The sequence below is a fragment of the Vigna umbellata genome, chromosome 8, assembly GCF_029865625.1.
Source record: "Vigna umbellata cultivar VRB3 chromosome 8, Vumbellata_1.0, whole genome shotgun sequence".
NCBI lineage: Eukaryota > Viridiplantae > Streptophyta > Magnoliopsida > Fabales > Fabaceae > Vigna > Vigna umbellata.
In genome coordinates this window covers 29,193,625-29,220,362 of record NC_142172.1, presented here as the reverse complement: position 1 = coordinate 29,220,362, position 26,738 = coordinate 29,193,625, and the positions used below count along the sequence as shown (strand labels likewise).

The following is a 26,738-nucleotide window of genomic DNA, read 5'->3' as shown; positions in this document are numbered from 1 at the left end:
ACGTATTTTATATATTATGCAGGTCTATTATTTTTGTGATATTTATGATCTAGGATGTCACATAAACAGAATCACATTTAAAAAAATGTTGACTTTAAACATGAGTTATGATAAAAACTAAGGTAGAAAAGGTTTTATGGCCTCAATTCTGGATCTGATGGAGACAATAAATCTTTATATTAAAAAAATAATTTAAATAAAATTGTACCTTTGACACCAGTTCTCTAAGAACCTGTGTCATAAATTTCGAAAATTAAATAATTATTTAAAATCTGACAATACATGTGATGATGGTTGCTATGGAAACTAGTGTTATAAACCAAAAATAATTATTTTTTTAATTTTAATTTGTTTAATGTCTTGGTTTTTTTTTACGTAAAAGTTTTAACTTTTAATTTCGGTTCTTAACCGAGGTCAAAAAATTTTTTCACCTCGTCTTAATAAATTTGGGTTTTGAAATTGCTATTATAATACGAAAATAACTGTCGTATCCTTTTTCCTGCTCTAGTGAATCCATCTTTTAACAACAAGATCTTAAATGAGTTTTAGACTCCAAAACGGATATCGATTAAAGTAATTAACTCAAACCGTACTATCTCAACATATTTAGAAACATTTGATTACATAATCAGTGAAAATACGTGTAGAAGAAGGTAATAGGGTTTTAAATTAGGTAGAGAGATTAGCTAATACTTGCATGGGCATGCATGCATGCAGAAGTAGCACCTAACAGTACGCAAGTGAAGTTATCATGATTGAGCAAATGAAGTAATTGTCAACTCAAAATCAAATCCTCGACTTGCCAACTCTCAGGGTGATGGTTACATTTCAGTAGTGCTTATCCTTCTTCCTTTATCATCACTCTTAACCCTCCATTTCTTATATTAGCAATACCCTTCTGCTCTCTCGGCAATCCACGCTTGCTAGTTGCAATGGCCATGAGTACTGCCTCAGCTACTGGTTCTCACTCCCGAAATGGATTCCGTTTCTCGGACCACGTATTCACTTTGCTCATTCAATTTTCTCCACCTTATTTCGCTTGCTTCTCCAACTATAATTGTTTTGTTACTCAAAAATTATGATACATTAAATCTTTTAACAATGGATTTGAACGCGCAAAGGTCCTGTTGTGTCTTTTTTTGCAGGAAAATGGAGACTACAATCAACACAACTATGGTCAAGCTTTCTCAGTGGCCGGAAGTGGTGAATGCCTTTTTTTTTTCTATTAATTTAACATTGAAAATGGAAACAAACTTTAACTCCTTAGTAGCTAATTATTCTCCAACACAATGGTTTTCCTATCTCTGGTCTTTCTGTTAATTTGTTTGTACACTTTTTCTGAGTCAGTGTTATGTTCTGTAGAGGATTTTGAAGGACAGAAAGCATTCTACAGCAATGAAGAGAAACGGAAAGATAAGAAAAGTTTAATGAGCAACGACCAAGAAGACGACAATCTGTAAGTTTGTCACCATAATGAATTAAAGAACTCATAATCTATGTAGACTTAAATTTATGTATACTATTAGAATAAAACGTTATCCAATTTATTAATGTAAACAAATTTAACACAAACAATGTATATAGGAAACTACATTTTTCTATCGTTAACCTTTATTCAATGCAAGAATAAAAAAGTTTACATTGTCATCAGTACAACAGAAATGATTCTAGATATTAAAATTCTCATAATATATAAAAAACCTTTCCGCTGTAATTTTTTTGGTAATTAAATTCTTGTTGAAACCACAAATGACTAATATTTGGAGGTGTTGCACCTTGCAGTTTGGCTGAGGCAAGGCAACCATTGTGGCGCAAGGTTCCAATAGCTTCAAGCCTAATCAACCCATATCGCATAGTCATAATCTTGCGTGTGGTTATCCTAGTTTTCTTCTTCCACTTGCGCATAACAACTCCAGTGCATGATGCACTTGCCTTATGGATAATCTCTGTAGTCTGTGAAATCTGGCTTGCATTATCTTGGATGGTTGACCAACTCCCCAAGTGGTTCCCTATTACTCGTGAAACTTACCTTGAACGTTTGTCCTTAAGGTTTGAGAGTGAAGGAGAGCCAAACCTTCTAGCCCCGGTTGATATCTTTGTAACCACTGCAGACCCTTTTAAGGAACCACCTATTATAACAGCAAACACGGTTTTATCAGTCTTGTCTGTTGATTACCCTGTTGATAAGGTTAGCTGCTATGTCTCAGATGACAGTGCTTCAATGCTTCTCTTTGATACCTTGTCAGAAACTGCCGAGTTTGCTAGAATATGGGTTCCTTTTTGTAACAAATACAACATTGAGACAAGGGCACCTGAGTTTTATTTCTCTGAGAAACTTGATTACTTGAAAGATAAGGTGCACCCTACATTTGTTAAGGATCGCAGGGCTATGAAGGTGAGGACTACACAAATAAACCATGAAAGTTACTATTGATTTTTCTTTTTTATGCTGTTATACTGCCCATGTGTGAGTTGAGGCATTTTCCTTTGCACTTTTACAGAGAGAATACGAAGAATTCAAGGTGAAAATTAACATACTGGTTGCAAAGGCTCAGAAGAAACCAGAAGAAGGTTGGGTTATGAAAGACGGTAACCCATGGCCTGGGAGCAACATGGATGATCATCCAGGAATGATTCAGGTTTGGCAATTGCATTCTTTATTGTTGTTTCTTGATTTTTGCGTCTGTAACAAAAGTTAATTTTTACTGATTTATGTCCCCTAAATAAAAGTGTTAATTATCTTCAGTCTAAAAATTAATTCTTTCTTCAGAAGTTTGGATACCAACAAAACAAGCACTTAAGAAAATGAAACCACGGACTTGTCTTTGCAGGTATGTCTAGGAAGTACTGGCTCACTGGATAAGGAAGGCAAAGAATTACCTCGGCTTGTGTATGTTTCCAGGGAAAAACGTCCTGGATATCAACACCACATGAAAGCTGGTGCCATGAATGCTCTGGTAAGTAGCTTAAAACCTAAAACTTCAAATATATATCAGCACAACTGTTTATAATCTTTTCACTGTTCTATTTCTTCAAAAGGTTCGAGTTTCTGCTGTGCTTACGAATGCACCTTTTGCACTAAATCTGGATTGTGACCAATTCATCAATAACAGCAAGGTTCTTAGGGAGTCCATGTGCTTTTTAATGGACCCCCAACTTGGAAAGAAGTTCTGTTATGTCCAATTTCCAAAAAGGTTCAATGGCATCGATTGCAATGACAGATATGCTAATCACAATACTGTGTTCTTTGATGTAAGGACTATTTTCCTAAACTTATATACAAATTGCAATTTCATTAACTGATCCTTACTCCTTTGAATTTTGCTTTCTTTGTATCATAGATCAACATGAAATGCCTTGATGGGATTCAAGGTCCTCTGTATGTTGGTACTGGATGTGTGTTCAACAGGCAAGCATTATATGGCTTTGATCCACTTTCTGATAAAAGGCCAAAGATAAAGAGTTGCTGCTGGCCTTCATCCTGCAGCTGCTGTTGTAGTGACTCCGAGTCTTCATCTGATGACGACACTGATCAGGAACTTGTAGACTTTGATGACGAAGAGGAAGAGGAATTATCCTTCATGTCCATGAAAAGTTTAGAGAAACGATTTGGACAATCACCGGTTTTCATTGCTTCTGCTTTGATGGAAGATGGTGGACTTCCCAAAGGCACAAACACCCGAGTACTGATTAAGGAAGCAATTCATGTTATAAGCTGTGACTATGAAGAGAAAACTGAATGGGGAAAAGAGGTAACCCAGTTATTGCAAATGAACTATTTCCCTTTTGCATTCTGTACACACAAGTCCTTGAAATGAAAATTGTTATATAGATTTGTAGTTAGGGGAGCTCCAACGCACATCAAGAAACAAGAATCCAGTTTTTTAATCAGACATTTATTTCCCTTATGAAAGCAGGAGCTTAGAATTTCATGACTGCTAAGGAATCGAGTCATCTTGACATTTTGTTCTTCTGCAGATTGGGTGGCTATATGGTTCAGTCACAGAAGACATTTTAACTGGGTTCAACATGCATTGTAGAGGATGGAAATCAGTGTACTGCATGCCAAAGAAAGCAGCTTTTAAGGGATCTGCTCCTATAAATCTATCAGATCGATTACACCAAGTTCTGAAATGGGCTGCTGGTTCTACTGAGATTTTCTTTAGTGGCTATTGTCCTTTGTGGTATGGCTATAGTGGAAAACTGAAATTGCTACAGAGGTTGGCCTACGTTAACTCCATCGTCTATCCATTTACCTCTATCCCCCTGCTGATCTACTGTACAATTCCTGCTGTCTGTCTTCTGACTGGAAAGTTCATCATCCCCACTGTAGGTGCACAGTAATCAATTATTATATTCAATTAACTTGAATACCGCATGCTTTTGGTTTTCTCATTAACATAACAAGAATTATTTTACAAGTTATTGTAGATTACAAATTCATAAGCGGAATTCATTAAATAAGAATTCTAAATGATAAAGTCTAGTACTAAAATTCACAAAATGGTAAAGTCTTGAGGAAGAATTCTAAATGATTTTGGCTATAGAGAGAACAACCACGGGATTGAAACTGGTTGAAAATTTGATCAGAATCAATGTTGATTTCTTGCGATTACTTAATACGCGATTACTTTGGAAGAAGGAAAAACAATTTTATTGACAATATCGTCTGACTAAATTTCTCTTTTGTGCAGCTGTCAAACCTTGCTAGCATTTGGTTAATGGCCTTATTTATCTCCATCATCTTAACTTGTGTGCTAGAGCTTCGTTGGAGTGGGGTTAGCATTCATGACTGGTGGCGCAATGAGCAATTCTGGGTCATTGGGGGTGTATCTTCACACCTTTTTGCTGTATTTCAAGGTCTTCTTAAAGTTGGAGGAGTAAACTCTAGCTTCACCGTGAGAGCAAAATCAGCTCATGACACTTCATTTGGACAGTTCCATCTCTTCAAGTGGACTAGTCTTCTAATCCCACCAACAAGTCTTGTGATCTTAAATATGGTGGGAATTGTGGCTGGAATCTCTGATGCCATTAACAATGGCTATGACTCATGGGGACCTTTCTTTGGGAAGCTTTTCTTCTCCTTGTGGGTCATTGTGCACTTGTATCCTTTCCTCAAAGGACTAATGGGAAAGCAAAACAGAACCCCTACCATTGTAGTCCTCTGGTCAATACTTGTAGCCATAATTTTCTCAATGATTTGGGTGAGAATTGATATTTTCTTGCCCAAGCAGACAGGTCCAGCACTCAGACAGTGTGGGACAAGATGCTAAGGGGATGGTGTGTACATGGAGACGAGTATGGGCATTTTTCTACCTTTTGGGGTATTAACTTGTATAAAAAAGTGAAGAACAGATTAAAGACCACTTGACCTCACCAAGAGACTGCACAGACATTATTGTTATTACTCGCTATAAACAGCACTTGAATTGCTAATAACATGATGAATATTAAAGCCAAGTACAAATTATAATGGAAAGTAAACCCTTGACACTCTATCACATTTATAATAAAATAAATACATTCCCTGCACAATTCACTCCCTTTCCCAAACCACACACTATTGCAAGCGAGTCTAAAATACACGAGGAACATAAGAAGCAGCACCTCTATTCAAAGCTTTCTCTAATCTTGTCTCAAAAGGGGTTGAGTGCCAATTCACTCTCTTATCCTGCACAACCACACCAACGTATGTCCAAATCAGAATTCACCCTCAACTTAGGAGTAACAACATCTCTTAAAATTCACCTCATCTTTACCTCTCTGTACTTGCTTGTTGAGTTCGGAATTCCTTTAAAGGAAGAGGCTGAGCCAGAACCTTCCGATGAGGCTGCAAAATTCCAGTAGGTCCCAACAGTGCCAATAATAGGCATTTCATCTGGACTCCTACTAGGTGACTTCCTTGGAGAAGAAGTAGCCGAAAATTGTTTGATCTCCTCTAATGTCAATGCACCTAAAATTGGCCTATCTTCGTGACTTAACACAGAATATGGACTTTGTGGGGTGCTCCTGTCAGGGGTACCAGGAAATAAAGTCGCTGAGCCAGCCTTGTTGTTAGCAGGTGTAGTCATTGGTGAGACCAACCAATTTGACAGGCTGGCATCAACAGGGATCTCCTGGTTCAACTTCTTTGGTGTGTCACTTTCTGATTTCAAGCTGAAAGGTGATTCTTCCACACCTTCCCCAAACTCATTTTCTTTCTGAGGTCTTAAGGGTGTTTTCTTAGACTTCACAACTTTCCACTGAGTGAGATTCTCCACTGGTTTCAGTACAGGATGAACATAAACACTTCTGTCTCTGGCATTGAGGTTGGACTCGATTGACTTCACATCAACCTCTTCAGAAAACACATGATCAGCAGCAGCAGTTGCTACCGTTCCATCTTCTCCAAAGTCCTCCCCGAATTCTTTGCACTCTTCTCTGATGACATCATCATCATCCTCATCACTAAGATCACTGTCCTCATAATCAATCTCTTCCTCCTCATCCTCACTGTCCCGGCAATTCTGGTACCTATGGTTGGGTGGGTAAGACCCCGTTGAAGAAACACAACTATTATCTTCAGAGGAAGATGTCTTTGGATGAACCAAAGCTTCCTCCTTTCCACCATCCTCATTCTTCCTCTCTCCAACTTCATCCACCAAAGAAGGTTCATAGGTCTTCACGTTGGAATCAAATGTCACTTTCTTTCTGCTACTAACACTCAGTTGCTCCGCACTTTTCTCACTGCATCAACCAGAGAGGCAGCAAACAACATTTATCTCTATCCAAAAGCTTCAAAAATAGAAAGCAACGAATGAAATAGAAGATCATGGATTGAGACTACTTACAGGAGTTGTGGTATAGGGTTAACGGCATTTTTGGAGCAATCCGGAACCAAAGAGACAGTAGGTTGCTCTTGCTTGCCATTGCTACTACCATTTTTCTGAAAAAAAAGGATAAAAGAAAGAAAGAAATTAACTGGGCTCTGTTGGCTGCTGATAAAACTGGAAAGAAAAGATCACATTTTTATAAAAAACTAAAAAGACAAGAAAAGGAAAGTTTCTTACAAGAACCTTGCGCCTGTTGTTTGAGTGTTTGGAGGAACCAAAACAACCAAAAAAGCAACCCATTCAGAGGAAGAATGTTTGGAAGAAGGGTAGAAGGGTGAGGAAGAGTGGGAGTGGTGGCATCAAATACATGTAATTTGACTGAGGGGAAGAAGAAGAAGAAAGAAAAAAGAAAGAGGAAGAGCGTGATGGGGCCTCAGAAACGGTCAACAAACCTCAAAGCCTCTTTCTCCTTTCACCAAAATTATATTTTATTTGAAAAAGTGGAAACTAACCGTTACATAGTATCAGTGTGTAAAAGGGAATTAATTCGAATTCATTACTCCGTTTCTTTCAATCATTAAAGGATTTTGTGGTGTCGTGTCTTCGTTTTTCCAATGAATTATTGCATCAGAGATTCAAATTAGTTTTAAATTTGCTCCATCACCGTAACAGGGATGTCTGCGCGGTACGGGTAAACAGCTACCCGATACTTTTGGGCTATCAAACTTCTATGATTGTCAAGTTTTTTATAAAACTAAAAATAAAAATAATTAAAAATATATTTAAAAAATTCAAAAAAATCACGTTACTTTTTAAAGGGTTAATACGAATTAACATATCTAATTATTTTAATTTTTCAAAAATAAAAACTTAATTAAGATAAAAAATTTGAAAAACCTATTTAAAAAAAATCACGAAAAATAAAACCTTTTTTATCTGATTAAACTTTTATCAATTGATTCACTGTAACAACTTTATATATTTACACAAAAAGCCTTAACTCCTTACTTTTTTTTTTTATTTATTCCAAGTCGGATATGAATGATATTCCTTCCCTAACGTAAAAGAGATATTAGACTTCTCTATTGTTAATTGAAATAATTACAATATTGTTATAAATTAGTTAGTCTCTTATAATTGATTTCTGTGTGTAATTTATAATCAATGCTACAATACGCAACTGAAAAATAACATTCAAAATAGTATTCCTTTCTTCTTTTCTTCTTTTTGATCTTTGTTTCATTTTCAGTCTTTGAATATGGTATGAGATAAGTTTTACATTAGGTGCCATAAATAAAAACATAAAGTTAAAATTGAATAAACGTATAACTATAAATTATATAAATGGTGATCATTAGTCTGATTTTGATTTGGATTCCTTGGATTTGAGTCCTATTTCGCCCAAATGTTAGGATCAGCTCTTTATTTTTTCTATCATTTGCCTCTTTCAAAATCAGTATTCTCTGATTGCAAAGTGCTCATAGAAGGTGTTCTCAAATTTGAAGTGTCTCTAGTATCAACATAAACTCCCTTCAGTAATGATCCCCTCTTCAGGGCTAAATACTATGTCTGGTGAAGATGTTTTTGCATCAACAGTAACTTCTGTTTCGTGTTTGGCAATCTCATCTCTCCCTGCATCCACCACTGCATCTAAATTATTCTCTGAAGAATTTGATTCAACTTCCTCGGAAAAATCACTGCCATATGCGGATTGTTTGATTTGGTTCTCATGCTCGTGTGACTCCTCTGTGATGGCAACCAGATGCTCCTCTGGTTGCAAACTTGCTTTCTCAATTTCCAACAGCTTTTGAATTGTTTTAGTAGCAGCATCTATTGCCCAATCATCTTCGTCTGCATCTCTAAAAAAGAACACCAGAACACCATCAGGAGATATCTCTATATTAGGCAATGTTTAAAACTTTGGTTACCTTTAATATCATGACAACCTCCCATTATATAGAGTGTATTTGTGAATATTATAAAGATAGGAATAATGGGGAAACTATATTATCATCAAAGGAAGTTCTTTATGAAGAATAAAAGAGAGAAAAATAATGGAACAAATGATGTGATTTCAGATGAACCATGGCTTGATTCTAATAGAATCATACAAGAGAACTCAAAGGGTCTGTCTGGTTATGAACGTGCATTTTGTTTGAGAAATGTGTCGTAGTGGTTAGATAGTTTTGGGTTCAGAGCTTTGATTAATAAAGAACACTAAATTTCTAAAAGCACTATAAATAAGAATGCATTACTTGAAAGGATCTAGTCCAGCTGAATTGAAGGTTGATTTCATGAGAGTGAGAAGGAGTAAAGGATCGTCGGAGAAATATCCTCCATACATTCCAATTTCCACCAAGAATTGCACGTCCAAAAGAAACTGCTCAATGGAGAAAGAAAATGGATAAGAATCACTTTACATGATTAAAATTGTGATATATGAGATTTCCAAGGCATAAACCAAGGACAGACTCATCTATATGGTTCTTATACCATATGATACCAATTCTTGAACTATCTTTTCCAGGCATCCATTCTTGTATTCACCATACCCTATCTTCCACCCCTCCACACAACCATGATCTCAGCTCTGAATACTAGTTGATAGATTCAGAAAGAGAATTATACAGAAAGATACACTTTTATTCATACAAGGTCTATTCCTTACCAATGAAGTAGGAAATTAGACAAGATCTCTCTTACAACTGAGGTATTTCGAGAGACCTCACTCTCCACAACCTTCCTTTAAACTAAGATTCAAAAGACATAGCACAGACCTACAAAGAATAAAGAAGGATAAAAAAACCTGTTTGGCTTCATCAGTTTGTGAGCTCACATTCTCTTCTTCAGTTGCAAGGATCTCTTTGTTTTTGGAAACCCAAATAAACATAGACTCCATTAATTCTCTCAGTAATCCCATCAACCAATTCACTTCAAATACACCCTCTTCCTCAAGTTGTTCTATTTTCCTCAATTCTAGAAATAAAACCTGTCCAAGACAGTGACAAAAAAATTAATCAAAATAAAAATCTTGCATAAATATTTTGGGATGCAAAAATAGATAAGAAATATTAGTCTATGGTTATGTACACCCTTTTTTCTGGTTGTAATACCTTTCTTTTATGACACTTTCAAAAATTAAGTGCAGCAAAATAATATACCATAACCATCATTATTCTTTAAGTAGTTATTTGTCTCGATCTATTGCCTTCATATACCATAACAATCATTAGTCTTTAAGTGGTTATTTGTCAAAATAATACCTGAAATATACCAGAGGGCGTTGGATTGTGGATGGTGTTAGCTTCCAACTGGCCATTGCAATGACTGTCTGAAGATATTTCATGTCTATGGTAAGTACACAATACTCTGAGAATTAATTGCTGGCAGAACACGTTTCTCAACTTATTAGAACCCTCTTCAATAAACAATAAGAAATCATTAAGTCCTTGGTGCTGATGAACAATTGAAAGGTTTTCCCAGACTTGTAATTCTGCCTGATCAGTGCAGCTAAAGATATTTTTTACCATGATAGAGAGAAACCGCACTAACGTTGATAAATTGGCCAAAATAGAAACCTGTTGTGGTAGTGACTCAGCAAACTTCATTCGTGGACTACCTTGTTCAGTTGAACTTGTTTCATAAGCAAGGGCTCTTTCAAGTATAGCAATATACTCTGTGAAGAGGTTAGTGATTCCACCAATGACTAAACTCCCCATTTGAAGGGAAACTAAGGGGAGAAATATCTTCTATCATGGCCTGATTATAAACAAATAATAACATTAAATAATAAAATTAACAATACTAATCTTTCCTACTTTTTTCATGCAATGGTATCCGCTTATAATGCAAGCCAAACAGAAAAGAAAGTGGCAAAATGATAAGTTCTCTTTAATTTATACAATTTTTACGTTATCAAAGTCTAAAAAAAATGCAAGTATGCCCCTTTGTTTTAATAATAAGGGATGGCAATTTTATAGGCTGATGATTGGTAAGTCTTAGTAGATAGTTCTGCAAATCTAAGCGAAGAGGTCCTGCCATCGTAGCATTGACAAAAACTACCAAAATTGCAGTTTGGTTACAATGTGGGAATTTCTATATTAACATGTCACCTACTCATCTTTTGCGATTTACTTTACATTATATAGCAATCTATATATAGAACAAACCTGCAATAATGTCAGAACCTTTCGGCCACTAGTAGTTAGCAAGCAGTAGTCATGTTGTTCCCCAACAGCTAGAGTTGAAGATCCAGCCCCAACAAACACTCCAGACACAAGATACTTCTCTAAAATCCAAGGATCGCTCACTGAGAAGATTGCAATCACTTTCTTAAAATGCTTTATATGCGTGTTTAAAATCTCTTCCACGCAGGGACAGAGATGCTTCACTAAGTATGGCTGCAACACTAATTTCTGATTTTCTAATAAAGAACAATAAATGACAGCAAACTTGACTGCTTTTATGACAGAAGACAATCCTCCACTCATTGCCGAGGTGCCTTTAATGTATCTATCAAAACAAATGATAAACGACTTTGTTTCTTCATAAGCCCAAAGCATGAGTTCTGAGGTACATGAAGAAGTCTCTCCACACAACATCACAAAGCTCCTTGCTGCTTGTGAAATGATTGAGAACACGAACCTTGAAAGTTCCCTTATATATAACTCACTTGAAGATAACTTTGCCCACTGTAAATTATCTGTTCCAGTCACAATACGCAAATGGTAATGCTTGAGCAATAGATCAATAGCAAGTTGACTATCACCAAGTCTGCAAAGTTTTTCTAGTGCCCTCTGAAGTTCCGGTCCTGCTGTTCTTTTATTCTCAGCTATTTGTGCAAACTGTTGTATAAGCATGGACTTTTTCTCAGAAATTGCGGATTCATACAACATCATCTCACTATGGGAACAATCTTGCAACAGAAGGCTTTGATAATGCTCATCTGCAGATTCTAGAAAGTGCAGGGCTTCATCTATCTTGTTTTCTGACATGCGAATATCCAAATTCTCTAAACATTCATTGACAAGAGCTTCCAATTCTCTGGGGGGAGATGGGACAACATTTACATGATCTTCGAAGGTTATATCTATGGACAATATCTTTGGATATATTCGATCTATAAGATCCTTTACTCGTCTTCTATGAGATACAAAATGGTTTTCCATTTGCACAAGCTCATTTTCCATTTCTCTAGCTTCCTCCAGTACTCTACACATAGAGAGCATAACACCGTCACCACCAAAATACTATTTCCCAGTCCACCTTCTATAGAATAATCATTTAACATAAACTATCCTCATTGTTGTTTCTCACATCTCTTAATATTTTAACAAGAGATGTTATTTTTTACTTTCCATAACAGTGTCCGTTTTCAAATGAAATTCCTTAAGCAACAAAAAAATGTTCGTTTCACAAAAAAGAAATTGCACCCTCTCTTCAATTCTCTCACGTGATCATGGAATTACATTAATATACTTCAACATGGACCCACAATCACATAGGATATAGTATTGATGATAAACATTAAAAGGTAAAAATTGGAGATTTTAATTACCTAAGGAAAGTGGAATACTTGGCATATATGTTTCTCTGTAAATCTTCATTAGCTGCTTCCTTTAGCTCCAGAAGTTCATCACACAAATGCTTAATGCCCTAAATCAATAATCGAACCACAAATAAGCCAAACTAAACCGGAAGAAACATACGTGTTCCATTCTTTTATTTACCTTTGTTCAAGTATTTTAACAATGTTGTCGAGTGAATAATTATGAAAATAAAATTTCCACAAATAAAAGGTGAAGAAAATACTCTTGCAGTTATGGATTCAATTTGAAGGTCGGCGTGAGTGTGAGTGACGGACGGTGAGGCGGCGGAAACGGCGTCGGAGGTGGAATCCGAGGAGTTTTGAGATTCCATGAGAGAGTGGTCTCTGAAGCGGAACTTAGGAGGAGGTGTTAAAGAAGATTCCATTTTCATGCAAAACCAAATAAACATGCTGACATGGTTGAATTATATAGCTTTGTGTTTTTTGTCGTTTATGCTTCGGTAATTCCGTTTCAAACTCAGTGCTTCGTCCTTCATATAGTGTTCGTCAAAATCAAACTTGTTTTCATTGTTATCTTCGATTCGACAAAGAAAGAAACATTCTCTTTTTCATTTTGGGTGCCTTAGCCAGCTGAGCCTCTGATTTTGGCTTATTCTCTGTTCTCACACCTTCATCAACTCTTTTCTTAACATTTCTTTTCAGGTTGACATGCTTATATCATAAAGTAGGCCAAACTCAAATATCATCAACTCAATATATTATACAATAATACTACTTTGAGATAGTTTTAATTTTTAACATTTATTTGAAATCATCTTTATTCAATTTCTAAAAATTATAAACACTATATATATATATATATATATATATATATATATATATATATATATATATATATATATATATATATATATATATATATATATATGTTAAATGAGTGATTTTGCCACCATGTCAATGTATACAAGCATTATCAACTTAACATCATCTTAGGGGATAAACTTAAAATTTAATCAAACCTATTTTTTATCAAATTCAAATAAGTATTTTTATAACTACTAATTAGTCTATTCTTTAATTCATGTAAAAACGTTGCGATAAATGATTTTTAGTTAATACTTTATTTACAGATTATAGTTATTCTTTAACTAATGTTTATTAACATTTTCTCAATTAAGGTTCACGAAACTATTTCTTACTTTAATAAAACTAATTGGAATGAGTTCTTATTATTTTTTATATATATTGATAAATTTATGCTAGGCATAAAGCATTTAAATGAAGGTTATTATTAAAATAAAAAATAAAAAAGTTTGAGACCAAACGTAATTCACATATAAAATAATAAAAAGACTTTCATCCAACAAATTAAACAATAATAAATATAGAAAATTGATATCTATTATAAAATAAATTAAGAGTTATTATAGATAGCATACAAGAATATTATTTGAAATTTATTTTATTTTTTAATTCTAACTAACTTATTTACACCATGATACTTTCTTTAAAAATATGAGAACATTTAAATTTTATAATTTTATGTATTTCTTTCATTTTTTTAAGAGAAAAAAAAAAGAGATTGTGCACATTTAATAACTAAAACTATAAAGACCTAAAAAATGGTATTTTAAAAATTGTAATAGTTTAAAAAAATAGCGAGACTCGACTATTTTAATATTAAATGATTTTAACATAAATAGTTTTGTTATAAACAAGTTTTTTTATAAACGAGTTTTGTTATAAACGAGTTTCGTTATTTTAAAACACATAATCTCTAAAGAAACCACTTTTCTAAAGTTCTTTTACTTCTCTCTAGGAGTTCTTCTCATGCGTTCATATGTTTAAAGATCATAGATCACCTCAGTTATCACAATGACGAGATCTTAAGTCTACCTAATCAGTTTCTACAAAAGAGTAAGTTAGTTTCAACTATTTTTCTTTAGTTTGTCTTGTTTTCTTTGCATGTGAGTCGTAGTATTTTTGGATGTGTCATCTGAGTCTTCTATAAGACTATTTGTTGATCAATGGTTCTAACGGTATAACCTAATCATGTTCTGTGAGTTGTAGGTGTAGATATAGTTTCTTGAGTTGATAGAGTCTCTTAAGATAAAATCGTCTATACACCTAAAGAGTCTCATGTTTATCATTGTTTATATCTTTTTAAATCTTGTCATTTTATCTAATCTTTTATTTATCTTTATCTTCTTTATTATTTTTATTTTACTAACCCTTTTGTATAATTTTTATAAGAACTAATTTGTTAAGGATCAATTCTGTGTTCGTTGAGAGACAACTTAGCGTTGAATTTACCCTTTCTATTTTGTCTTAGCAATACGAAAGTTGTTATATTTAGCAGTATTAATTTGATCACATCATCGACGACGTTATCAAATTTGACATCGTTGTCGAGAAACACATTTAGAATATTTGTCATTTTTGTTCTTATTTTATTATTTTTATTTTTATTTTTATTTTGTTTATCACTAACATTTTCTTTTTCTGGATTTTTGTGTCATTTACTTTATTTTATTTAGTTATTTTAATTTAGGCTTTTTTGTTTTTTGTTATCATAATTTTTGTTTGAGGAATTTTATTGGAAAATTTGTGAAACTAGTTGAGGAATATTGGTCAAGAAAAAATAAGGTACTTAAGTTGTCCATTGAGACGTCTCTCACTTTTCTAGAAATCTACTCAACATGCTTTCTACTTATTTCCTTTCAGAAAACCTCTTTCAAAAATGAAAAATAATTTTTCATATGAAAATTATCAACAATGTGATTTTCAAATGAATTATTATTACTATCCAAAACAACCACATGATTCATATGATTTTCAGCAACAAGTTGTCACACCTACTACTAAACCTACTATAAGTAAGTTGATTATGTGAAGGCCCATGGAGAGGACACTTATCCTTGGAAAGGCAACCTTCTCATAGTAAGGAGAGTACTTAGCAATCAATCAAGTGTTTCACACACATCCCAAAGAGAGAACATCTTTCACATGAGATGTCAAATTCAAAACAAAACTTGTTCTCTCATTGTGGATAGTGGATCTTGTTGTAGCTATTGTAGCATCAGGTTGGTTGAGAAGTTAAATTTAATTGTAATACCCCCATTCCAAACTTTACAAACTTCATTTCTAAACAAAGAAGGAGATATCATAGTTAAACATCAAGTGAAGGCATGAAAGAAGATAATTTTATGATATAAGCCCTGAAAAATAATGTTTCTATTAAATGACCACATCATATCATGCAAACTATGCTAAAAAACAAAGCTAGTGAAGCACCTCTTCCATACGATACTTTGATAACCAAAATCATGGAATATAAATGGAGTGGACCTTTCTACTAAGGTTAGCACCACTTGAGACAACATTTTTCTACAAATTCTTTGAAAAAGCTTAATATTGTTAATGTACATGGTGTATGGCTAGGTGTTCACGCAAATGATGAGGATGGAGTACAAGCACAATCACAAAGTCCTTTATATCAAGGCACTACACTAGATTCACATCATACTCATGACAATTTGGAACATCCACTTGTCCACCTAAATGTTGAAATTCTTAGTCAAATATAGGGAGAGTTCAAGACATGTAGATTTGAACATGTGGATGGAAGAATGCAACGACTTGAAAATATGCATCAAGTGGAACAAAATATCTCGCAAATGGAAGAAAATTTATCACATTTGACCCTCGACATGAACAAACGTTATGATGAAGTCCAATTCAATATGAATTAAATTCTTGACAAATTGGATGACATCGAGACTCTTTCCACTAATTTGTATCCTTCAACTCTCTTTTTATTTCAATTGAATGAATTCAATTTAATTTCAAATTGTATGATGTCTTAACGATTTTGATTTTAATTTTGTGACATGTGTCTTCAATTCAAATGGATTCGACAATAAGGGACTTATAAAAGGAAGCAAATGATCTTGAAAAACGAATGTATGTCATTGTTAACCTCCAAATTGCAACTATTGAATGTCAAATTGTCATCTTTAATGAAAGATACAACCTAATCTTTGGAATCCCTTCATCTCACTATACAAGACTTTTCAAGTTATTAACAAGTATGAACATTTCAAATGATAACTTATTCAAACAGTGTTACTGTTACAACTTTCTTTATTTATGCCACTCCTAAAAAGACATATTATGGATATGCCAACATCGTATAGTTAAAATAAATTGCAAACTTAAATGAATGAAGAGACTTCACTTTGATTGATATGAATCATATTTTTCTTATGTAGGTATATATCCTATATTATGTCATATTTTGAATTGACTTTACTAATTGTGTGATAAAAAAGTCTTTAATTTTTTTGAGCCTTAATATTGAAAATAAAAATATTTAACTTTTTTATACCAAATATACTATATTCTTTATTTATTTTAATTACTACTTCTTTATAAAATTTTATTCATTAAAAAAATCTAAAATAATTCGAACTCTTCTAAATATCATTTTATATTTCTTTTATCATAGAAAACAATTTGATAATTCTACTTTTTAATTTACTAAATAAAAAATAATCTATCATATCGATCAAATTATTCATAAATTTTATTTCCAAATTCACTCTATCATTATCTCCAAACCCCTAAAAAGAAACAAGAAAAACTTTACCTTCAAATACATCCAAATTCATGTACTCTTCTCCCTCAAATCAATACTTATAAAAGAACACAACAGTTAACTGAATTGCTGACTTAAATTGCTGACTTATCAAACAGTTAAAAATTGGTTTTTAATTAAGTAACTAAAGAGGAAATAATATCGTAAGTAAACTGAATCGATTATATGGTTCGTTTTGCATTTATTACTTTCTGAATTGACATATAAAGAAGACATGTGAAAATTATACATGAATACATGAAACGTGAATCATTGCAATTGCATCACAAAAATGCTTGGAGAGTTTGTCATCTTTTTTTTTTAGTTTATTACTATAATTTCTTTCAGACTTAGCTCTCCACACCATGATCAATGCATCTCTCTTAGCTATCCTGAGACAGAAGGATAATCTCTAAAGAAACATGCTTGCTCTTTTGGTTCTACCAGTAGACCAACCTGTATAGAATGAGTCATCTGAAAGGTTCAACAGGTTCAGATTCTTCAAGAAAATGTGCAGCTTGAAAACATTCTGCCGCTTCAACTAATGATGATGCTGTGCCCTCAGCTTTGTGAAGAAGGGCAAGATTATACCAAGCAGAAGCATTGAATCTGTCGTGTCGTAGTGCTTCCATCAAAAAGCTTTTAACTGTTGGATTTGAGTGACTACTACATCGTTTAAGAACTACAGCACTGGAGACTAAGCTAAGGACATGACCAGGATCAATGTCCAAAGCATCGCCATAGGATTTTAGAGCCTCTTTGTAATGGCCCTTTGCTTCGTACATTACGCCTGTGAAATTTAACAAACAAACAACCCACAAGTCTGAGAGAGGAATTTTCATTGTTCATTCTCAGTTTTAGCAATTTCACTATAGTTGTGCAGCCTGATTCAATATTATCCGCTGAAGGAATGAAAAACAAATTCATCTATATATCATGCTACATATATGTTTTTGATTTCTGAAGCTGTTTTTATCATGTAGCTTGTTGTCACTATCAATCTGGAGTAAGTTAGATCTGTTTCAATGTTTCATGTTTTATTTCAATAATGCCTCCGGGGTCTGATCCAATCTCTGATCTCTTGGCACCTAAATGCAAGAGCATATTGCATAGCTGCAAATAATGATTACTCTAAATAAACAATATTTTCTATATCAAATAACATCTGGCAGTTATTAAAACCTGTCAGCCTCCTTCCTTTCTATCTCAGGAGAAATTGTTAAATGGGAAGAAAATGAAACTGAGAAATAAAATCAGATATATTATTACCTATTGCATGACATCTAGATGCAGAGAGTGGTTTGATGGCCTTGGATTTTGAAAGACACACCTCTGCATCATGCCACTGTAAAAGACTGATATATACATAAGTAATATCATGCCATATTTCCACTTCCAAGTTCCTAGCACGATCTCTATTGTCCTGTCGTATGGAAGGGAAAAAAAGGTAAAGCAGCTAGAAGCAATCTTGTCTTGGCACAAGAAAAATTAAGAAAAAGAAGAACTTAAGACAAATAATACAAATAAAATGCATCCAGAAGCAATGATGTTTATCTTGGAGCAAGATCTAATTTTTGAATTTTTCAAAAACCAGGACATGAATAATAGACCAAAAAAGCAACCATCTATGGACATATTCTTTCAGCAAATAGTTTGACGATCCGCAGAAGACCGTGAAGAGAAAAATAATTAGATGAATTCAGTAATAAACATAGTTCAACAAATCCTCACGCTTGATTTTTTTTAAGGCAATGCTAAGGTATTTATATTTCAGCAATATACCAAATACAGTTGGTCAAACTAATGCGGCAACTAATAATACCATCTCTTTAAAAGCTTGAATCAGTAGAGAATTTCAGTATCTTATTAGTCCTAGTACTCGCCAAGAGTTGACTACTTCTTCAGGCACAATGTGGGGACAGTTTCAGTTCCAAAAGATGAGGCAGAGATACACTAGAATGATATACATCATAGATTTGAAAATGACACCTTCAAGAAAGTAAAACCAATATAAACCTAACACCCTCTTGAAAGGATGCCATTTTAATCAAATGAATTCCATATTCAAGGAAGTAGGTAATATATCTGGCTAGCATAAAGGGGAAAAAAAAGTACATAAAGACTACTTTAAAAGAAAAAATAAAGCACGGCACTATCAGAATGTGTTGTTCCTATTCAAATGCTAAAGTTTTTCGAAAAGAAGGCTCAATTGAAGGGAAATCACGCAGATTCAAAACAAATAGTTATAATACTTTCCACAAAACTTCCTAACGAAGGCTAGTAATTACTGACTCATAAATATAAGAACCAAGGAGTAACTCTGCCCTTAAGGTACACCGTGCTTCAAAAAACTTCAGTGTTGTCATCAATACATGCAAAACTCTTTTTTCAAAAGACTTCAGTGTTGTCATCAATACATGCAAAACTCTTCTGAGGAACTCTATGCATTCCACCTTCTACTTTATGGTGAAATGCTCCGTCTCAAACCAAATAAAATGATGTTCAAATCCTCATTACAACTGTTCCTATTAATATTCTCACTTCTCAGGTACAGACTAACAGGAGAGTTCCTTTGCTCTAAACTACAAACCCATGGTCACAAGTTTCTTCAAAAATCTAATAAATTCTAAAAGTTCATGGAAACTGCACCCATCCAATTCTAACAATAAAAATAACAAGAATAGAGGCCAATGATTCAAAAAAAAAATTATCAGCATAAGTTATTATAATTTACAACAACAAACCTTATATAGCTTCTTTCCAGAACCAAAACCTTTACTCTGAATTTGAAGAACAGCAAGAAGCTGAGTATATGTCTCAATGGCATTCCTTAACTTTCCCTGTGCAATTTGAAGTTTAGCTTTTGTTCGCAACAAATCACCCTGATCCCATTTTCCAGTTTGATCCAAAGCAGAATCGATGATAGATTCGGCATCCAGAAACTGCTTTTGAGCAGACAATATCCGGGCTAACAACAACCATCCTTTAATGTTAGAACTACCTTCCAGTTTTATGCAGCATTTTGCATAATGAAGTGCAGCATCCAACTTCCTTTGTTCTGCATATTCTAGACTGAGATGGTATAGTACAAGGGGGTTTCTTGTTCTGGCAGCAGTTTCTAGGGCATGAAGTGCCTCAGATTGTCTCTTAAACCTTTCAGAATCAGAAATAGCCAGTTTCGACTGGGCTGAAAGTGAGACACCAAGAAAGAAATTAGCATGATCTTCTTGCTGATTACATCTGCCATCCAAGTTCTGAAGCACTCGCTTGGCAAAGCTTACTCCTTCTTCTGCAAGAGAACAGTTCTCACAACAAATCTTAGAAGCCATTAACAAACCAGGAACATGGTCTTGGTCCTCTCTACACCTCAACAACTTTCTGAGAAAATCCAGTGCTATCAGATCCCTACCTGCTCCATAATAACAAAGAGCTAGAGTGTAGTACCTTTCACTTCTAGTAATTGTCCGTGGAAGTAATTCTTCCAATTGATTGGCTAAAGCCGTCAAATCTCCAGAAACTGAAAGAGCAAATGAGAGGTGGTCTAAAATTGAAGGATCCCACTCAATTCTATTTAGAGTGACTTTTCTTAACAAAATCATTAAGATAAGTATAGCCTCTTCTATGTTATTTCTAGGTACAAATGAGCCATCCATTTGGGAACGGAGATTGGGCGGTGTGGCTTCTCCTCCACTGTAAAGAAGAAAAACAACAAATTCTTTCTGAATTTTTGCTATAGTCTCTGCATCAAGATTCCATTGATGAAGAAGAGCTCGTCGGTAAGACAAAATAGCTTCACGTGGACAATCAGAAAGTTTCCATAATTCTGGAAGCAGCTCAACTGCCTTGTTCAGGGTCTCCTGTAATTTACATTCAGCACCGAAGTTATCAGGCAAGCCTTCGGGTAATGAAGATTCCACTATATCCAAAATAACTTTGCAAGATTGGGCAGCCTCTGCAAGAATGAATGGGAATACATTAGAATATGCTTTGACGTTTCATAGAGATTAGCCATTTCACCGTATTTCAAACTACCCAACTTCAGAAAAAATAATCATCCTTTTAATCAAACAATTTCAGCCAAAATGTAAATATTGTGGTTAATGGATTCTCAAGGTAATGTAGTTCTCAAGTAAACAAACATTTTGGATAACACAATTATCAGGTAAAGTAACACAGTATACGAGAGGGAAATCTTATGCTGATTGAAAAGGTTTTACTATTGTGTACATTAATATGCAATAAAAGCTCACAAGTCCCTTGAAGTGAAAAATAAATAAATAAATTAACTATGAAGGATGAATCACAAAACCAGTGGGAATACCTTTAAACCTTTCAAGAATCTGCAAAGATTTTGCTTTGAGGAAGACAGATTCCAACAATAAGCCAACAGAATGTATAGACATTTGCGGTTCAGTATGATTTTGAGAATGTTTCTTGCGGCGTTCTCTGCTTCTGGAAAGGGCAATTTTGATCTTAGGAGTCACAACACCTATGTCTATTCCCTCAAAGACATGTAAAGCAGCTACTATATTTCCTTTCTGATATTCATATCTTCCTAGCAGAGCTCTAGCTTCCTGCACATCACGGACATGTTTTGCTTTAGATAATAATGATAACCATAATCACTTTTTTTAAATAAGAAGAAACACACATGAACAACACAATTTCAGAATTTATTAGCTCAAATCCTAAAGTCCCAAAAAATTGTATTGATTAAACTCAATAAATTGACCATCAGACAAACTACTGACAACAGTGGTGGTTTCACAGAAGTATAGAAAATTAGACACCAATTCCTCGGTCATATGTTCAATTAGGATAAAGGATTCTGTCAAACAATTAAAGATAGATGCTGACTTTCTAGCACAACTACAAGAATGGACAGAAGTCTGAAATTAGTTTATACAACCACAAATAACTTACCAAGAACAAAGCAATCAACCTGTAATCAACAAACAAAACATATCTGATTGTTCGGTATAACAACAAAAGGTAAGGATGATGAAATCAACCTCATAGTTCAAGACACCACTCTCACGTAAGGATGATTCAGCTTCTTCTATGTTCCCAGTGTCCGGCTTCTTATCAATGTGTTCGCCTAAGCAAGAGTGTTCACTAGCTGAAAAGTCCTTGGTTGCACTTGCAAGAGATCCAGAAGAAGGAAACACTTCATCAGCTCCTCCCAACGAATCTCCTGACCGTAGACACTTCATTATCTTCCTGCAAACTTCTCCTAGTTTCACCTTCCCTCCTCTCTCTAATTCTGCTTCCCATACTGCTCCTCTTCACTTAAAATTCTGCAAACCAGCAACGTCATATATAATTCAAAACTCAATGCTCCCGGTTTATGAATGTAGATTAAGAAAAATATAGAGCACCACAAATTTGGAATTTACAACCAAAGTGATCCTAGTTAACAGGCTCTAATATGCAGCGGAATCGAAATCCCATAGCGGAGAACAAACCCACCACAAAACCCCTTAATTACAAACTAATTAGAACTTTAGTATAACCCTTTAAGTCAACAACCACAAACCCCACAAGAAGTAAAATTTAGGTCAACCGCATTCAGATTCCCTCATCTTCGTTCTGTTGTATTGGTGTAAACCCCTTTAAACATTTTAAAACCACATGCCAAATAAAACTGAAGAATAACGATAGCAGAAGCAGCATCCCTTGAAACCGACCCACAGTGACTGAGCTACCAACAAAATTCAGAAGAAAGCAGAAAAAAGGCAAGACATTTCCACAAAATAATGCTGCTAGTGAGGCTGAGAAAAAGGTTTGAACTTGAACCGTAGGAACCAGCATAGTACAGGAGTAAAACTCTCACCGTTTGAATTTGAGGCAAAAAAAGCAGAGGGTGCGAACAGCGACACCCATCGCTGAATTTGAGCAATCAAATCAAAGGCAACTTTGAATCAAGCAAAAGCAAAAAAGTAAAGCATCCAAAGAGAACCTTTGGCTGTTTTGTTTTTCTCCCTTTTGTTGTTGTGTGTGATGATATTTACAGGAAGTGAAATTGAAGTGGAGAGAGAAGAGACTTAGAATGGAATTGGAACAGAAAAGGAAGGAAGAAGATCTGACAAGAAGAAGAATTAGAGGAAACAGAAAAAAGAGGGATGAATGGTATGGGTGGGTGTGGTGAATGTTACTGTTCCTGTTGTGGGACCCACTGAATGTTTTATTACCGGTGCAACAGCGCAGAGGACAACTACGTACTATGCAGTTGTTTACCTTAATTATTTCAAAATAAATAAGACGTGTGCAATTAACAATAAACAAAAATATTATTTACAAATTAATCAAGATTAAAGTAATTAATATTACATTAAAAAATGAAGAATATTACTTAGTGTAGATGTTTTTAAGTTAAAAAGTTTTCGTTTAGCATAGAGTTAGTATTTTTCTTTAAATATTTTTTATTACTAATATCAGTTAAAATATACTGAAAGACACGAGTTTGGAATGATTTCAATTTTCATTAACAAAAAGATATATTTAAGTCTTAAAAATTAAAATTAATAAAAAGAACTATAGGCTTATTCAATATTTTAGGATATGTATTCAAAACGTATTTTAATATTTTTTTATATATATAGAAATGCTTCTATATAAACGAGAGTATATCTCCGTTTCTTATAAACATATCTTGCTTCAATGAGTTAAATTTAATATTTAATTATTTTGTAAATTTATTTAAAAATATATTTGTATGATTACATTCTATACGTAATTTATATTTTGAATGACAATATATAAGTTAGAAATGAATAAAAGAAAAAATACAATCATATTATAAAGCAACTAAATAATATGTATAGGTATTTTTAGATGAACAGTTTAGATGTATTATCATTATTTTCTTTATTAATGGTGTATTATATGTTTAAACTAGTCAAACAATTCAAAATATAATAAAAAAATCAAACAGAAATATTCTATATATTATCACAGGTAATTCTATTTAATTTTTCTTAAGAGATGAGAGTATTTTCTTTGTTTACAGTTATTTGGTGGAGCTTTCTAGCTTCGGTAGGAAATATAATAAATAGAAAGAAAGAAATATTATTTTAAAAACTAATATTGGAGCAAACTTCAATATAAAATTCTAAAATCTATGTTATAAGATTTAGAAATTAAAAATGTTATTCTGGTAGTTGCGACGTGCAAAAGGTTTTCCATTAAACCTTCGTCAACTACTCTTCACACCTTCCATCCCATTCATCAATTTATTACAATAAATTATTCAAACCATTTTCTTTTTCACTTTTCTCATTTTCTCATTTAACTCATTAAAATGACTTTAAACTATTCCTCTTATTGCTTGCTATTATCAAATTAATCTCTTGTATAATGATATATGTGGATTTATCTAATCATGGAATAATTTTGCTACAGATAATAAATATTGTATATGTAAATTTTATCTACAGATATCATCAGACATAAATATTTTTCTCGTTTATGTAAGAATTTAAAAAATAAAATATTAGAATTTATAGGTGTTTTAAAACAATGAGACCGAGTGTTTTAAAGTTAAAATAATTTGCTATTATAAATAAATTTCTTAAATTCGTCTCATTACTTAAAATTCAAATTATCTCTCCAGAACTCTTCCTCCTAGTTTTCTTTCACCTCTCTCTAAGATATATAATTACTCGATCGTGTTTGACGATTAAGAAGTGTCTAGGAGATAACGACTGAGTAATCTTCATTCATATCCGATGAGTTCTTAGTATTGAGAAAATAAGTTTTGACTCATTTTTCCATTCGTTCTTAGGTTGAAATTATGTATGTTGATTCTTTGTCGCATGTGTCTTGTGTTATCTTTTCCTAGTTTCTTATTAATTTAAGGTCCTAAGGACTCACTCTAATCACAATTTGGTGATTTGTAGGCTTTTCTTGCATTTGAAGCAACAATTAGACGTTTTTAGAACTATAGTAGTTCTCTATGAGATAAGGGAAACTAGTGTTTGTATTTAAATTAAAATATAACGTATGAAATTGTAACTACTGGGATGTATGATTGTATATAATTGATTATGCCTAAAATGTGTGTTTTGATGTTAACTATGTTGATTAAGGACAATGAATGGTACGATGATTGATTCTTTGGGTGAACTTAGTGTGAAATTGGATTAACATCGTGAATACGGTTGGTTTGATGGTGTTAGTGTTATTTTTGGTGAAAATGTTAAGAGTAAAGGTGTGAGTGAAGTTATAGGTCAAGTTTGGTCTAAAATGAAAGTTTGAGAGCTATTTTCTGAAATACTGGTATAATGTGAGGATTTGTGGTTTAGGATAGTTAACTTGGTCTTTTGGAGTTAAGAGAAATCTGATCTAAGATAAGTTAGTAGTACTTTAAAGGTGTTTTGGTTGGTTTTTATGATCATTTTTGGGGTTTAAAGTAGTAAGATCTTGAACTATAGATTCTTGGTAAAATTGGTCAGTTTAGAGGATATTGATAAGTCATTTTTGACTTGTTAGAGTCTCTAAGCTACTTAAAAATGAACTAGAACAAGTAGAATGCAATTTTGGTCTCTAAGTTGGGAATTTAGTTGGTTTTGAGTTGATACCTTATTGTAAACAGTTTATTATTAGTTTAAGATAGGTTATACACTTTTATTTAGGTCTAAAATAGTTTATAATCCAATCTATAAATGTTAGAAGTTGATAAAAATGATTAGAATAGGTAATGGGTAGTTTAGGAGTGCTAATTTTGCAGTTTTAGTGTTGTAGAGTTATGTAGTCCGGCTGGGTGAGGGCAAGTTTAAGAAAGTTCTGGTAGTAAGTTCCAAAGCTAGGCGAGCCAACTCACTCAGCTTGAGGAGCTTGCTATTTTGGCTCCCGTTGGAAGATGGAGGAGCTCGCTAGTCGAGAATTTGGGGTTAGTTGCAGAGGCTGAGCAAACCAGCTCGCTTAACTTGGGATGGTTATTGTTTTGCCTCTTGTTGGACGAGCAAAGACTGTTAGCTGGGCAAGTGAGTTTGTGTTCTTGGGTGTTTTTGAATTCTTTTCAATTATGTGTTTGGTTTTTAAAAGTTATAATGTTTTGTTGTATTATCTATGGTAAGGTTTTGAATATATATGTGAATGGAATGAGGTGTGTAAGAGTTCTAAGGAGGATTCTTAATGGTTGTATCAAAGTGTTGTTAGTATGAATGCATGAAGCTCAATCTTGGGGGTTATTCTGAGACTCTAATTATCATTCATTTTCAAGTAGAAAGGATTGATACATGTGGTGAGAGTAGTAGAAGGTCTTAATATACGTGCTTCTAGTATGGCTCAAGACGCGATATAAACTAACCTTGTGAGTATGGTAGGGTGAAACCCATTGACAATGACTTTACAAAACAGTAGAGGCCACCACAAGTGCACAATCCTCCATAACACAATATTCATACTAAATCCGGATAATCTAGTCTAGGTCTTGACATGTTTTGGATTGCTTTATATGAAATGTGATTCATGTGTGAAATGTTACAGTATAATATGAACTATTTTGTATCATTGGACTACCTTTTTGTTTGTATCTCTTGTTAGTATGTTCGTGTATGTGATTGTCTTGGCTATGATCATCTGATGGATGTAAGTAGATGGTGATGAAGTGACCATGGAGCAAGTCTTAGGTGAAGATGACCTAACAACTTTGTAGTTATTGTAATAACTCTTTAGTAGTTCTTCTTTCTTTTAGTTGTTTTGAAAACACTAAATCTTATGGTGGTTTGAGCTTAGTAAA

At 33.7% G+C, this 26,738-nt stretch overlaps 3 protein-coding genes and 1 pseudogene across 6 annotated transcripts; 1 reads left to right on the top strand and 3 right to left on the bottom strand.

The window, feature by feature from the left end:
* The first annotated feature begins 917 nt into the window (after positions 1-917).
* Positions 918-5,273, top strand: LOC124840719 (cellulose synthase A catalytic subunit 4 [UDP-forming]-like). Of its 2 annotated transcripts, none has more exons than XM_088096797.1 (10): positions 918-998; positions 1,146-1,203; positions 1,348-1,456; positions 1,783-2,395; positions 2,502-2,639; positions 2,832-2,957; positions 3,040-3,252; positions 3,342-3,752; positions 3,979-4,329; positions 4,695-5,273. In XM_088096797.1, exons 1-10 carry the CDS (start codon positions 933-935, stop codon positions 5,271-5,273), a joined length of 2,664 nt encoding a protein of 887 aa, XP_087952923.1. In that variant the 5' UTR covers positions 918-932. The 2 variants fall into 2 exon arrangements, with proteins under 2 accessions (XP_087952923.1, XP_087952922.1); XM_088096796.1 differs by having other exon boundaries at positions 933-998; positions 1,363-1,456.
* A 102-nt stretch (positions 5,274-5,375) lies between these two features.
* LOC124840717 (uncharacterized) lies at positions 5,376-7,286 on the bottom strand. Its single transcript, XM_047316823.2, has 4 exons — positions 7,050-7,286; positions 6,831-6,925; positions 5,760-6,726; positions 5,376-5,671 (listed from the first exon to the last, which is right to left on the bottom strand). The coding sequence occupies exons 1-4, from the start codon at positions 7,110-7,112 to the stop codon at positions 5,576-5,578; spliced, it is 1,221 nt and encodes a 406-aa protein (XP_047172779.1). The 5' UTR covers positions 7,113-7,286; the 3' UTR covers positions 5,376-5,575.
* An 880-nt stretch (positions 7,287-8,166) lies between these two features.
* Positions 8,167-13,020, bottom strand: LOC124840713 (exocyst complex component EXO84B-like; annotated as a pseudogene). The gene is made up of 7 exons (XR_015781789.1): positions 12,624-13,020; positions 12,370-12,467; positions 10,982-12,023; positions 10,076-10,571; positions 9,619-9,801; positions 9,068-9,192; positions 8,167-8,671 (listed from the first exon to the last, which is right to left on the bottom strand). The product of XR_015781789.1 is annotated as an exocyst complex component EXO84B-like (transcript).
* Positions 13,021-17,165: 4,145 nt separating this feature from the next.
* Positions 17,166-23,123, bottom strand: NPGR2 (no pollen germination related 2). 2 transcript variants are annotated; one of them, XM_047316820.2, is made up of 6 exons: positions 22,830-23,123; positions 22,009-22,293; positions 21,318-21,570; positions 19,741-20,948; positions 18,266-18,419; positions 17,166-17,786 (listed from the first exon to the last, which is right to left on the bottom strand). In XM_047316820.2, the coding sequence occupies exons 2-6, from the start codon at positions 22,207-22,209 to the stop codon at positions 17,467-17,469; spliced, it is 2,136 nt and encodes a 711-aa protein (XP_047172776.2). In that variant the 5' UTR covers positions 22,210-22,293; positions 22,830-23,123; the 3' UTR covers positions 17,166-17,466. The 2 variants fall into 2 exon arrangements, with proteins under 2 accessions (XP_047172776.2, XP_087953019.1); XM_088096893.1 differs by having other exon boundaries at positions 22,956-23,123.
* Between the last annotated feature and the right edge of the window lie 3,615 nt (positions 23,124-26,738).